General features: G+C 51.2%; 1 protein-coding gene across 1 annotated transcript in view; it reads right to left on the bottom strand.

The window, feature by feature from the left end:
* Window positions 1–1,187: 1,187 nt before the first annotated feature.
* The window catches only part of GSN (gelsolin), a 31,977-nt gene continuing 17,841 nt past the window's right edge, over window positions 1,188–15,323 (bottom strand). Inside the window, exons 6-16 of the mRNA XM_019648239.1 lie at window positions 14,629–14,761; window positions 13,251–13,339; window positions 12,862–13,077; window positions 10,870–11,003; window positions 8,482–8,572; window positions 6,308–6,478; window positions 5,501–5,675; window positions 4,293–4,417; window positions 4,001–4,078; window positions 2,215–2,275; window positions 1,188–1,618 (exon numbers count right to left, since the gene is read on the bottom strand). Of these exons, the coding sequence (XP_019503784.1) occupies window positions 1,449–1,618; window positions 2,215–2,275; window positions 4,001–4,078; window positions 4,293–4,417; window positions 5,501–5,675; window positions 6,308–6,478; window positions 8,482–8,572; window positions 10,870–11,003; window positions 12,862–13,077; window positions 13,251–13,339; window positions 14,629–14,761 (1,443 nt within the window). The 3' untranslated portion in view covers window positions 1,188–1,448. The remainder of the gene's footprint in view (window positions 1,619–2,214; window positions 2,276–4,000; window positions 4,079–4,292; window positions 4,418–5,500; window positions 5,676–6,307; window positions 6,479–8,481; window positions 8,573–10,869; window positions 11,004–12,861; window positions 13,078–13,250; window positions 13,340–14,628; window positions 14,762–15,323) is intronic.

Raw genomic sequence — 15,323 nt, 5'->3', positions numbered from 1 at the left:
AAAAAAAAAAAAAAGGCCCCAACTGCAGGCTTTGAATTCCATTCCACAAGTGCTCCAAGGCCACGCCTCACAATAACTGAGTATAAATGGGGGGATGGGACACACCACCCTGGGGAGACACACAACTCTTATGCCGACTGACTTGACTTTGGCTTAACAACTTTGAATTGAACAGATAGTTGCACACCAATGTTCACAGCAGCATTATTCACAAAAGCCAGAGGTGGAAAAGCCCCGACTGTCTGTTGATGGATCAGGGGAAAAACCTAATGTGGTATACAGGTTTCCCCTTCTCTCCGAAAGGGGAGCGTGCCTATGAAAGCTTTCGTAAGCAGAAATGGCATTGAGCAAAGAGTATCTTCTGCTTTCCAAAAGGTGGTGTTATGTCACTTCGCTTTTACAAACGACCTAAGTTAGCCTGTTTTCACTAATCAAAGGAAATCCGAGGATTTTTGCTTTACCTAAAAGCTGTTACCACACGAATGTAGGTCTTTCGTAAAAGCGAAGTGGCCTAACACGAGCTTTTTGGAAAGTGGAGGATTACCCATATACAGTCAATGGAATATTACTCAGCCACGAGAAGGAATGAAATTTTTCTAAATGCTACAAAATGTATGACACTTCAAAATATTATGTTAAGTGAAATAAGCCAGATAACGAGGACAAAAACTATATGATTCCACTTACACAAGGCACCTAGAATAGGCAGACTCATAGAGGCAGGAATTAGAATAAAGGTTACCAGGGACTGGGGGAATGCGGGGGGGGGGGGGGGGGAAAAAAAAAATACAGAGTTTCTGTTTGGGATGATGAAAAAGCTCTGAAAACCTTTTTTTTTTTTTTTTTTACTTTGGCTCATAAACCCTCCAGAAGCTCTGCTGAAACTCCCTGGACTGCTCGGCTGTGTAGGATGCTTGTACCCACCTTTTTCTCCCTCTCCATTACTTGGGGTCAGACTTGCAGATCGGTCTGATGGCTCCCCAGCCTTCCCTGGTTCCCTCCCAATTTCCTTTCACACAGGAAGTACAGTCTGTGCACACTTCATCTCCTCTTGGCACCTGCTTCTCGAAGGACTGGGATCCACACACAAGGTGAATGAAGCTCCTTCGCTGATTCACTGGTCCATGTGAGGCCCCTCCTGGGACAGTCTCAGAATAATGACCAGGACATACAGAGCCACAGCAGGCTAACACACTCCAAAAAAGCTTTTATTGAATTCAATTTCCAAAAGCACAGACACTTGAGACCATTTTGATAGGACCCTGAATTTTTGCAGGGCTGTTATTGGCTACTGTAACACACACACACACACACACACACGCACGCACGCACGCACGCACGCACGCACGCACGCACGCACACTAGAGTGGCCCTGCTATAAGGTCTCTTTGAGGGATGGATAGTTCTAGAAGGCACTGACCAGTGACAGGGGTGGGGCCTGCCTTTCCTCAGACAGCCAACTGAGCTATGGCCCTGTCCAAGGGGTCCACAGACCAGTAGTTGTCATCCCAGCCGAGGAACCAGCCCACAAAGGAGGGAGGCTCAAAGCCTTGCTTCACCACGGTGATGGGGGTCCTCCTATCGCGATTAGCTGGGTCCGTCTCGATATACCGCTTAGCTGCAGACACACACGCAGGAGAAAGAAACCCAGGAATCCTTAGTGCCTTCCTCACCAGGGAGGGGCAGTGCACAGCGGGAGTTGCCTTAGATGGGGTTTGGTCCTGCTGCCCTAGTGCCCAGACTCTGCACTGGACACCACTGACCCCTAACAGCCATGGCACACATGACTCCCCCACGACCCTGCCCAGCGACACGAGAAGGGACAGGGGTCACTGTTTAACCTCCTGTCTCACAAAGCTCATATCATTTTTCTCTATTAGATGATATTAAAGAGCCAGCTTTGGGGTTCCCGGGTCCCAAATCATATCCATTCAGCTCCCAGGGACCTGCCTGCCAACAACTCAACCCTGACGCGTTCAGTCCTTGGGCATTCTGGGAACTTGAAGAAGTTTCCATCTGTTCATTCCTTTCCCTGGCATGACCTAAGGCTCCCTGAAGGGACTGAGCTGTTCTTTCACGTGCTTGAGTGGGGCTCGCGAGGGGCTGACAATAAATGAGGACATCTCCGCCCCACTTCAGGAACTCCTACACTCACACAGGAAGCTGCTCCCAGCCCACCACATGACAGACCCACAGGCAGACTTGGGCCCTCACCAGACGTCAAGGCTTCCGTCTTCTCCTCTTCTTGAGAATCCTTCCCGACCCAGACAAAGACCTGGAGATGAGATGTGAAATAAAAAGAGCATGAGGGGTGCTGACAAATCGCACTACCGGAGGAGGAGTGGGGAGGTTCCATGGGCCGGGCAGAGCCCATAGATGATGACTCGAAGGATTTGGAACAGACGATGCAAACGAGTGACCTAGGAGTGCCCACTCGCCACCCTTGGTTGATCTGCAAAGTCCTCTTAGGCAAATTTTGTTGCCAGCTCATTACATTACTTCTAGATTTCCAAGTTCCCTTGAAAACCTGGAGGATCTGGCCACCATGAGCCTTTATTTACCTTTACGGGGATGAAGCTAAGCAGCGGCTTCCCCTCGAGACAGTTTGCCTCAGACTCCACCCTTCCTTCATGTCTCCCGATCCCAGCCTGCTTCACTCACTGACACCGCCAGTCACGTGCCTTGAGTTTGAGACCCCTTTCTAGAAGTTCATGAATTATCCCTTTATGGGTATTTACTTGTTCAACAGGGAGTGGCCAAACGTATGCTCACGGGTTTATTCAACCAACAAATATGCACTGAGAGTCTGCTATGTGCCCGTCGCTGTGTGTCTGAGCTAATGAAAGCTTGGAATCAAAGCAATTCACCACCACTGCCACCTTTTTGAGTCTTATTACATGTTTTCTTACACCAAAAAACCCTACTCAGCTGATTTTTATGTATCGTCTATTTTTATGTTTCTCTAAAATATTTTAAAGGGCACCTATCATTGATAAAACAGTATTAGACAATAAAATGCCATGTCATTGCTGCCATTTACAAATGTGTTCCCTACTACATGGCTCTCCCCCATGGCAGGTATGGTGTCTACTTTGCTCATCAGAGGGTGCCCAGCACTGCAGCATTTTGCCTGGAAGACACTTCATAAATGTTGGCGGAGTGAATGAATAAACAGATGAACAAACAGATTCAGTAGCCAGGGCAGCCGTTAGTGACACTAGCTGAGTGGCTCAAGCGGCAAGCATTTTGGTGCTGATCTCCCAACTGGGGATCCCAAGCAGCAGCCCTGAGGGTAGATGGGAGTCTCGTGCCTGCGTGGCTGCTATCTAGAACCCTGACAACGCTGGGAGAAGCCAAATTGATGGCCGGGGTTACTGACTGCCACCCCCATGAGAATGTAAGCCCTGTGGGGTCAGGGAAATGCCTTCTTTATTTACTGATCCGTCTCCAGCATCTAGAACAGTGTCTGCCTCAAAGCAGGTACTCAGCCAATGTTGGCTGAATACATGCATGGCATTTTCCCCTGCCAAGTCCTCACACGATGGCCTTCCCTATGATGAAGCAGAGAGAGCCCAGAGCCCTCGAAAACAGGAGATGCACGTCAGAACCTCCGGGTGGCCCTGGACAGTTATCCTGCATATGACACGCTGTTAGGTTCAACTTTCTTTACCAACAGATTTAAAGCAAGAGTTCACACTCCCCCAAAGGCCCGGGAGAGAATGCTGCTCATCTGATCTGCATTGATCGGGTGTTTTACAGTTTGCAAGGTAGTTTAATCTGCATCTCGTCTTGTTGGGTTATGCCAGGTAGCTACCATCACTCCCATTCTGCAGATGCGGAAACGGAGGCTCAGAAAGGAGGAGCGGCAAGCAGCATGGACTTTCCCGGCAACAGCTGCCACTGCCTCTTTAAGTCCTTCTGTCAACCACCTCAGAGCTGGAAGTCTAGGTCCTCCCCCACCTTCAGGCCAGAGAGCCTTCACTTGCTGTCCTTCACTCACCTGGTCCCAGGTGTCCAGGAGCATGACATCGTCAGTGGCCAGGTCTTCCTGCATGAGCTCTCCAGGGACCTCTTCGATCTGGGAAGGAACGCAAGAGCTTAATGAAAGCGCAGCAGCCCGCCACCCTCTTGCTCCCAGGGTAGCTCCCCCCCAGGGAGCTGCAGAGCTGGCTCCGGCCTGCAGCGGGCTCCTTCCACGGTGCTGTGTGTCCTCAGGTCTGTTTCTCCCTGCCCCTGCTGCCATGGTCCCCCCTCCTTAGAACACACCTCCCCAGGGGAAAGCAGGGGCTCACCACAAAACGTCCGATCTTGTTGGTGCAGGCGAAGAGACGAGGAGGGTGGGCATCCATCTTCTTGTCCTTCAGCCTTGGGGACGTGCGGTACGCGGCCTTCCCACCCAGGGCCTCCCAGAAGCTGTCTGTGAGGGGAGGCCACACCAGTTACCAAGGGACACCACTGCCTCCCTAGCACTTCTCATCAGATGCTGGGACAAACCCTGACTCAGAGCAAACAACTGCTCTCGATCTCCACCCTCCATCTTAAAATCCCAGGGGGCCAAAGAAGGAAGGGCCCTGAGAGATTTGAAGGTGATGAAATAGAGCCCAGAGAGGGCAGACTTGGCACTCGACACACAGCCAGGACTACTTCTGGCTTGAGACTGACGACAGCACGGCGGGATGGGGATAATTATCCCCACTCAACAAATGAGGCGAATGGGGCTCAGAGAAGTTAAGCAACTCACTCAATATCACACAGCTAGTAAATGGTAAAGCCAGGATGCAAATCTTGTCAGACTTCAATCCCCTTATTCTTTCCACTATGCCTGAGACTACTTACATTTAAATTCATTAAAATTAAATACAATTAAAAATTCATTTCCTCATTCTAACTGATTCCCACGTCACATTTCAAGTGCTCATTAGCCACACATTGACTAGTGGCCACCAAATTGGACCTGGCAGATAAAGAACATGTCCATCCTCTCAGAAGGTTCCAATGGACAGTGCTGCTCTAGACCGAGCTACTCTTCTCCAGGTCTGTTAAGCATCAAGCAGGAGAGAGTGGGCTTAACAGTAAGAGCTGGAAGATGGAGAGCTGGCCTAAGGAAGATGTTCCTGACCTCTCTTCTGGAAACAGAGGAGGCCTGCGGCACTTTCGTGCATGGAGATTCTAAAGATTAGGAGAGACTGCTGTCCCTGCGAGGCTGTCACGCCTGCCTACAGTTTTTCAAGGCTTCCCAGCAAATGACCGCCTCCTCCAGCAGCCTTCCCTGACTGCCCCAGCCCACACTGAGCTCTCCTTTCTCTAACTCCTGGAGGCCTCCCTCTCACTCACCATAGCCCTCATTTTCACCCAACTGATGTTTATGTAACACACATGAGGGGACAGGCATTGAGAACGGATGAGGATAGAGCCCCCCGCCCCCCTCAAGCAGAAGGAAGGAGGGGTACATGCCACTTATCCCCAAAGAGCAGCAGGCCCTTCTGACCCTCGCCCCTACCTGGCTCACTGCCTTCTGCCACCTGCACAGGCTGGGCCCGCAGCACCCTGAGCAGCTCCTGGGCCCCGGTTTTCTCCGCCTCGCTGGCTCCTGTACCTACCCATAGGTAGGCGGCCGAGGGGGTTTTCAAGACAAAGGCATCGTTGGAGTTCAGTGCACCAGCCTTAGGGAGTATCTGGGAGGACAGCGCTCAATTAATCGGAAACCAGACCAAGAGCCTTCAGCCCCCTTCTCACAGCCCAGGAAACACTACAGCAGGACAAGCTTAGGTGGGGACTTGGAGAAGCACACCCTAACCCAGCCAAGGGCACAGACTTTGGACACTTGAGGGGCTTAGTTGACTTCCATGAGTCCCTAATGCCCTGTGGCTCGCCAAGGTGATTCCAGAATTCTGGGTTGCATTAACAGAAGTTGAGTGCCCAGAATAAAGGAGGTGATAGTCCCATTCTCCTCTGGCTGCTCAGGCTGTCCTGTGGGAGTATGTTCAGGTCTGCACCTTCCACCATAAAAGGGAAAGTAGCCAATTGGAATATAATCAGGAATTGTGTCCAGACTGTGGAGAATGGACTACCTGTGAGTAGTGAGCTGCCCATTATGGAAGATGTGCAAGGGGCACTGGGCATCCTTGTAACAAGGAGAAGTGTAAGGCATACAATCCTGCTGCCCGGGGAGGAAGGTACAAAAAACTGCTTCTTAACCCTTCGCCCAATCCCACCCAATCCTATGTGCAGAGATCTGCCCGTCAAGCCGGGGAGGTTTCACGGAGGCCACGTCCTCCTGGGGTCCAGTGCCTGGGTGTTAAGTTACCTCAACGGCTCGGGTGGCTCCAGAGCTGCTGGCCCGGACCTGGAAGAGGCGGGTACTGGCGGGGGCCGTCTGGCCGCCCTCGCGGGAGGTGCCGCCCTTATAGACGATCATGGGCTTCCCGCCAAACAGGCTCATGAGGTGGGCAGGCTCCTTGCCTTGGACAACACGGCTCTGGCAGGGAGACAGCAGAGCAAGTCAGGGAAGAGGGGCAGGGGGCACAGGTCCTTCTGTGTGGCACCAGGCTCACACCCCTCCCCGGCCACCACGGCCCAGACCCACCCCAAACAAGGCTGTCACACTTGTGTCTGGGGGTGGTGTGGAGCGCGCCCCTACAGGACCAGGGGCTGGGCAGGGACAGGGGAGTTCCAGGAAGGCTGGTGATGCCGCTATTGCCTGCCTTCCCCTGGGTACTGCCTCAGCTGCTCTCCCTTCCCAAGAGGACCTGCCTTGCCGACACTGAGTCTAGTCCAAGAACCAGGACAGCCCATGTTTGCAAATATTCCCTTAAATGGAAGCACAGGGATTATGCATGGACAGGCTCCCAGGATGGTGACATCGGCTCCAGGCACGAGAGCCAGCGGAGTGGTGAGAAGGGAGCCCCAGATCTGCAGAGTCCCCTCCCACACAGCCAGTGCACCCCAGAGGCAGGCTGCTGTGGGGCCTGGTGGTGGGAGGGAGCACGGCAAAAAGGTCTGTGCTAAGATATATCACATCTGCTTCTGCCTGTGTTCACACCCAGACCCCAGCTGTGGCCCGAACACTAAATGTAATAGGTGGGTGCGAAAGTAATTGCTGTTTTTGTTTGTGTGAAAGTAATTGCTGTTTTGGTAAAAACAGCAATTACTTTCGCACCAACCTAATAGAAGAAAATGTCACATGTGTGTTTGGGGGTACTGTGGTCAATTCCCAGCATGACCCACCACTGCTGGGCTAGAGTTCAGATCCCAGTGCCACCCTGATGGTGAGAATTCGGGCACGTGCCTCAACCTCTCAGGTTCTTCCTCTATAAAATAGAGCCAAGAATGCTCCTCCCAAGGCTATTGTCGGGGTCAAATGACCTAAGGCAGCAATCATTCCACTCAGTACCTGGCATCCAAAGGACACCACTGTCACAAAGTTCAGGGCCCCAACCTTGGATCTGAATCTAGAGCCCCTCCCACCCCAAGGGCAGGACAGAGGAAGGAAAGCTGTTGTCTTCTTCCCTCTCAACTTTCCAACCTAGCTCTGCTGCCCTCCGGGGCCCTACGCTATAGCCGGAATGACCTTTGAGACTTATAAATCCACTCGTGTCAGATTTATCCTTTAGCAACATCCCCTTGCCCTCAGGATCAAGGTGAACATCCCCACCATGGCTTCTGCATGGTCTGGCCCCTCTGGGCACCTCTCCAGGCTCCTATCATGGCACTCTCCCCCTTGCTCTAACACCCAGTGCTCCCTCCCACCTCAGGGCCTTTGCATATACTCTTCCCTCTGCCTGGCATGTGCTTTCCTTCCCTCTTTGCCTGGACAACCCCTACTCATCTGTTAGGCCCCAGCTGAAAAGTCCTTTCCTTGGGGGAAAGAGGGCTTTTCCAATCCAATTATTATAGATCCTACCAGGGATCTATGTCCTTATACACAACAGGCACATAGAAGGAGCCTATTAGGGGCCAGGTACAGCTCTAAGTGCTTTACAAATGTTAAGTCTTCATCTGCACAACACTCCTGTCAGATAGGTGCTGTTATCCCCAGTCTGAGAACGCAGAGGCACAGAGGCTAAGTGACTTGCCCAAGGTCGCCCACACGTGAGACGGGATTTAAACCGAGCAGGCTGCCTCCATGCCCACGCTCTGAACCGTTCCGCCTGCTGCCTCTCTGGCTTCTCTCCCACAGCGTCTTATCATTTTGACTCACTGCACACGTCGCAATGTGTGACCTGATCGCCAGTGTGTGGTTATGTATGCACCCATTTGAGCGCATGTCTGTTGAACGTCTTTCTCCCCCTTGACTGTAAACCCCATCGGGGCGGGGGCGGGTCTGTGTGTTTGTGGCTGCAGTCACAGTGCCAGGCACAGGGGAGCCCTCATAAATGTTTGTTGGATGGATGGATGGACAGATGGGTGAGTGGACAGATGGACAAGGCCCAGGGTATGCAGAGGGGTATGCCCCCAGAGGGGGCAGCGGGAGGGACTCACCTGGACAGGGCTACCTCCCAACTCCTCATCCAGCTGGGCGGTCAGGATGGCAGAAGCAGCAACCTCATCCTGGGTGGACTGGGCGCCCTGCCTGGAAAAGGAAGTGATACTCAGCACTGGGGTTCACACAGTCCCCATTCTCTCCTTTGCCCTGGGCCTGAGAAACGCACAAATCTCCAGATTACAGGTTTACAGGTATCGAAGCTGACATACAGAGAAGGCAAGGGATTCTCTGAAGAGCAACCACAGCCAGAAGTCAAACCACCATGCCACACCCCAGCTCAGCCGCAGGCCTTCTTATAGAGAACCGAGCACAACCAGGGGCCTTCCTTCCCCTAAATGTGCCCCGTGGGGACCCACCTGGCTCACCCCAGGCTAGGTAGCCACGAGACAAGGGGCTCTGAGATTCAAGCCCAAGATGCAGAAACGTGGCCGGGACACTCCCCAGGGTGGAAAGGCAGGCCAGAAAGGAGCAAGTGCGACATGAGGGCACTGGCTGGAAAAGACATCAGTCAGTTTAGCCTCACGTGGGTACATGCGGAGAGGTCTGCATGGACGGTCCCCAAAAGGCCAGTGGTGACAGCCCTGAGGGGGGAGGTTTGGGAGGGGGGTGGCTTTCTGTCCACCTTTCCCCAGACTGTCTAAATTCCCATAACCAACATGTTATCTGATATAAGCAAACAAAATGTGACAAATCAATGGGCTGATGCAGCTAATTAAGAAAGACTGAGGAACTGTCCCAGATTAGATCAGACATGATGATTAGATGCCACTAAGGAGATGCGATGACTAAATGGCATGCGGGATCCTGGGTTAGATCCCAAACCAGGAAAAGGATATCAGTGGGAAAACTGGCGAAACTCAAGTAAGGTCTATAGATTAGTAAACAATATGGTATCGATATCAATTTCCTGGTTTCGATAATCGTAATATAGTTCAGTTCGATGCGAACGTAGAGGCAACTGTGTAATGGTTATATGGGGACTGTCTGTACTATTCTGCAACTTTTCAAGAAGTCTAAAGTTGTTTCAAAATAAAAACTTTCAAAAAGAAGAAATCCAACAGTCAATCATCAAAAAGTTTGAGATTGCAGAGTAAGAGAAATACAAATGAAAAATGTACTAAGATACCATTTCATAAACTATAAGGTTGAAAAACATACAAAAGTTGGATAAGACAATCCACTGGTGAGGCTGCTAGGAAGCAAACGCACTCACTCGTTGCTGCAAAAAATGCTACAAACCTTATCTAGGGAAACCGGGCGCTATCCATCCAAATGACCAGGGCCTGTACTCTTTGACCCAGCGATCCAACTTCTGGGAACTTACTCTACAGACATTGCTCTATGCATTCAACATGACATTTGTTTAAGGTTTCTAATCTCAGAGATGCTTGTAATAGCCAACAACTGGAACCAGTCCAAGACTGTGCCAGCAGGGAATCTGTTAAACAAACTACAGTTCAGCCATACTGTGGACTATTATGCAACTATAAAAAATAAAAAATAAATAAATAAATAAGAGAGTAAGGAGGCTCTGTGTGCTGACACAATTGATCTCCAGGAAGGATAAAGGAGAAAAGTAAAGTGCAGGACACACAAAGCAGGCTATCTATTGTGTAAGGAAGGGACAGAACTAGGAATCTAGGAATCTTGGGTCATATTTGCTTATGTTTGCATGAAGAATTACTGCATGGATAGACAAGAAACTAATAAAAGCAATTACCCACAAAGGGTTCGGGGGTTGGTAGAGGGGTGGGGTGAGAACAAGATTTCTCAACAGATACCTTTTTATCCTGTATTTGTTTTTTAATTACATAAATGCATGATCTATTTTTAAAGAATCAAAAATAAGTTTTAATTAGAAAACAGGCAGGAGGATAAATACGTGTGTGCTCAGTACTTAGGACAGAACTGCGGGAGAGGTTTTCTGCTTGTTTGTTCCTCCCTTCCCCATCCCTATTCACATCTCCTACAATGGCCATGTGATGGTTTATAAGAATAGTTTAAAAGTTCTTTTAAGGGGCGGCTGGTTAGCTCAGGTGGTGAGAGTGCAGGCTCATAACCCCAGGGTTGCCGGTTCAATTCCCACACGGGCCAAGGAGCTGCGCCCTCCACAACTAGATTGAAACAGCTACTTGACTTGGAGCTGATGAGTCCTGGAAGAACAAACACACTGTTCCCCAATAGAATTTCTTTAAAACAATAAGTCCTTTTAGAAATAAGACAAGTGGTGCTGCTCCGTGAGAGCCTTTCCCAGCAGAGCGTTGCCCCACCTCAAGCCCACACATCCACAGACATCCTGTTTACTCCCACACTCGTTGCCATGCCCAGGTTCAGGGCAGTGCCCCCCACGCTCCGCCCCACAGCACAAGGCCCAAGCTCCTCACCAGTTGTAGATGATCTGTCCCTGGCGGCTGCCATGACGGTAGTTGTACAGGATGATGTAGCTGTCCCCACCGTAGAACTGCCCATACGTGGAGGGGTCCACCGGCACTTTGTCGGAGCCTTCAATTCTCCAGATCTGCCAGAGCAAAGCTGGGCTTAACAGGGTATGGCACCCCCACCCCCCAACTCGGGCCAGCTTGGAAACCACCTTGTGGTTCCACAATGGGACAAGAGTTTCGTAAGTTGCTCCACCTGAGCTTAGACTAAAGCCAAATAATTTGGCCAAATCACAGAGCCACTGGGATTCAAACCCAGGTACCCTGCTAAGGATCCTTACACCGAACTCCCGCCCCACCCCCTGCTTCCTTCTCGGAGGAATCAGCACGGGGACTGGTAGCTGCGTGCAGTATAGAGATTGTGCGCTTAGCAAGCATAACACAGTGAGGGCTGTGAGCACAAATCAACAGGTGACCTGGAACCAAATCAGCCGCCACCCCCTTAGAGGTTGTGTGACCTAGGACAACTTGCTTAAACTCTTTGAACCTCAGTTTCCTCATCTGAAAAATGGAAATAGCAAGAGTACCTATCTCGAAACGTTGTTGTGAGGATCAAATGAGTTTATTCATGAAAGTCTAGCACAGGGTGATAGCTCTATAGGTGGCAGCTAACTCTTATTATTAGAATTATTATTGTTATTACTAATATTACCATTATCTGTATCATTATTGAATTGTGTGGACTTTATAGATCACCTGCAGAAGCAGGGCCATCGCAAGGTGACCCCAGAATGACTCCTGCTGGCAGATCTCTTTGCAGAGCTATGGTGACACGATTTTCCCAGGTGGTCATGAGGCCGTGCAGCCACCTGGTGGTGCTGCAGAGACATTGAGCCCTCAGACTCCCAGAATCTCTGGACCTTGAAAAATTTTGAAGGTGATGGAGTGGAATTAAACCCCATTTTACAGGTGAGGAAAGTGAGGCTCAAAGAAGTTAAGTACCTCACCCAAGGTCACACAGCCAGGCTGCCAGGGCTCTTTCCACACTGCCCTGCCCTGAACATTTCCACTGCTTCCTCCCCTCCCACTCAAGTAATGAATGACTGACTGACAGAATGAATGAATAATAATGCCAACGACACAAACGATAATCAATAAAAACGAACGCTTTTGCTATTTCTATCATGTGGAATGGAATCCAAGTGTGCCTGAAACAGATCCGAATCCCACCCCACCCTTCTCCATCCTCACTGTGAACTTCCTGGTCTCAAGGTCATCTTCTCTTCCCTAAACTATTGTAACAATCTCCTCATGGAGTGTCTACCTTCATTTTCCTGCCTCTAACCCATTTTCACAAAGATCTGTGAAAGCACAGAACTGAGCCTGTCACATTTCTGCTTTTCAAGAGAGAAAAAAAAAACACCAAACCCTCAGTAGCACCCACTAGTTAGAGGATGAAGTCCACAGCTTTGGGCACACCATTCGAGGCCCCTCCTTGAGGCCGCCCTCAGCACCAGGCTTCCGGGACCGCGTCCTGCCCGGAGGGCCCACTCGTCCTCTCTGGCAGCAAACTCCTACTCATATTCTGAGGCCCAACCAAAGTGTCCCCATCTCTGTGAAGGCTACCCCAACCACCCTACTCTCACCCTCCACTGTCCTTCCTCTGTCCCCATAATCCCTGTGCTTACCTCCCATCTTTCGCTGACCACACAGGTCTGAGCAATCAGCTGTGGCTATGGTCCCCTCCCCTCCCAGACCAGGCACTCCTCACAGGCAGGGTGGGTTCTGAACCGCTTGGTACAGGGCCTGGCAGGTGTTCAGAGTATGTCGGTGGTAAAAATGAAGACAAAAGAACCTCATTCACCAGAACTGTGGTCAAAACTTCATAGAAAAAAGTCCTCAGGGCAGCAGGAGGCCATGTGGCCATGCATGGGCCAGAGGGGCCAGGGACGGAGCGAAGCGGGGGCCTGGACACGCCCACCCCAGCCCCGCAGGTACCTGTTTCTGGCCTGTGCCGTCGTCATCCATGCCGTGCTGGGCGGCCATGGCAGTGGAGGTGTGCAGGGTGGCAGCGTCGAAGGGCACCCGCTCCACATTGGCGATGTGGCTGGAGAGGTAGGGCAAGCCGGGGCCGTCCGTCTGGTCTGGGTCCCGCCAGCTCTTGAAGAACTGCTTGAACAGTGGGGTCTCGCCACCCTCGGGAAGGATAGACACCTGGAAGAGGAGGGAAGAGCAGGATGTGGCTGGGCTCAGGTCCCCCTCAGGACAGGTACCGCCCAGCAGGGGTCCTCAGGGGGGCCTGAGCCAGCTACGTGCACACCGGGGTAGGACGCCCACCCCACCCCAGCCGGGCCCACTCTCACTCTCCTACCTGGCTCCAGACTCACCTGGGTCTGCTTGGGGTAGCTCATCTTGGAGATGAAGTCGGAGGCCGTTCTGAGCGCAGCCTTCCTCTCCTCCGTGTTGGCCTGCCTGCCTATTGGCAGATGGAGGAGGGGGACCCTGGGGTTACTGCTGTGCCCTGATGCTCAACGGTCCAGAGAAAGTAGCAGCCAACCCCTCCCCTGCTTATTCTTCTTAGACTACGGACAGCCAAGGCCAGAGACCACTCCCCCCACCACCAGAGCTGACCATTCCTAGAGCCCTTAGCTGGGGGTCCTGGCTGATGACAGCAACCGCAGCAACTGTTGTGGACAATTTACTGAGCATGTGTTTTGTGCTAGGAATAATACATAGATCATTTCGTTTAATCCACATACTGACACTATGTGACAAAGATCATTATTATCCTGTCCCCATTTCCATAAAAGGAAACCAGTGTCTCACAGAGGTTAAATGACTTGAACAAGGCCACTCAGCACGTGGGAAAGCTGTGTCTGCCCCACCGACTCTGAAGCCTACACACCACACGCTCCCTGCTCGCCCCTAGGCCATCTGTCCATAGTGGGGGACTCCTCCCATCTGACAGCCTGAAATTTGTCCAGACCCTGAGAGCCTCCCCGTGCTTGGACAGCTCCTGGCCTTCAGACCCCAGCCTTCTTATCGCCAAGGCTGAGGGGCCAAGATGGTAACAGTGATAGCCACAAGTGCTCCGTCTGTCTCTCGCCGTCTCTACCATTTCTCTGTGCACCCACTGCCTCCCTCCCCTCTGTCCTCTTCTGCTGGACTAATAGTAGAGCATGTGAGGAGGATGCCCACGCATCCACTCAGAAACACCTGGGCCAACGTTTCCCAGCAGCCCCCACAGTAAGTAGCCAAGACAGTCCACAGAGAGTTCCGTGGACCCCAGCACAGGGTTTTCCAAACAGAAACCAGATCACCTTTCCAAAAAACCCCAACATATATTAGCGACTTAAAGGCTATTATAAGTCCTCCAGTAAACAAACCTACCAACATAATTTAACCCAGTGTTGCCCATAAACGTGCTTGACCACAAAGCTATATATTTTTTTACATATTTTGTTTATGTGATGCCAATTAGCCTCTCCAAAAACTGGTATTATTAAAACATTTGGGAAACACTGGTTTTAGCCCAAATAGGAACTCTGAGACCCAGACAGATAAGTAAAGTGACCCAAGATCACACAGCCAGTCAATTGCAAAGCCAGGGCTTTTAGCTCAGGAGTGCTGATTTCCACTCAGGAGCATGCCACTGCCTCAGGGTACCTGGAATACACACTCCACCTTCCCTCCCGAGAGGAGAGCTGCAAGGCTGCAGGCCCCCTGCCCAAGGTCCTGTCAGAGCCCTTCCCCCGTCCCCAGTACCTTTCCAGACAAAGATTTTCCCATCTTTGCCATGGTCCAGGATGAAGCAGTCCTCTGACCTCAAGGCCCCCTGGGCGAAGGGGTTCTCATCAGCCACAAGCGACACCGACATGGAGCCCGCGCTATTGGAGACCTGAGGGGGCAAGGGAGAGGGATCCCGGAATGTGAGTGACTTCTGCCACCTCGGCCTGCCCAGAGGGCACCCTCAAGCCAACACATGGGCTGGTGGCATCGCAGCTCCCAAGGGCACTGCAGAGTGACACCTGGACTCACACCCTCAAGCTCTGAGGCACATATGGGTTTTCTTCTTCCTTTTCTCTTTTGTCACAACCACATCCGTGACCGACACCAGTGTAACGTGGAAACGGTACCCAGAAAGGGAAGGAGGATAAAATGCGAGCACTCAGGTTGCATAGGAGAAGCGTTATAGAGTTGGCTGAGAAGATAGTCAATCTCATAAGTAAGTAGGTAAACAAACAAATAAGTAAGTAAATAAGTAAATGTAAAAGATCTAAATGGGATGTGGTACTTTGGATTTGAACCTGGAATGAAAAATCGGGGAAATCCGAATAAAGCCTGTGATTTTAGTTAATACCATGGAACCAGTGCTAATTTTTAGTGTTGACAAATGTACCTGGTTACATTAAGATGTTAAGGAGACGTTGGAGAAGGGTATATGAGAACCCTCTGTACTA

Source organism: Hipposideros armiger, unplaced genomic scaffold (genome assembly GCF_001890085.2).
Source record: "Hipposideros armiger isolate ML-2016 unplaced genomic scaffold, ASM189008v1 scaffold_123, whole genome shotgun sequence".
In the NCBI taxonomy this organism is placed as follows: Eukaryota; Metazoa; Chordata; class Mammalia; order Chiroptera; family Hipposideridae; genus Hipposideros; species Hipposideros armiger.
This window is presented reverse-complemented; position numbering and strand designations above follow the sequence as displayed.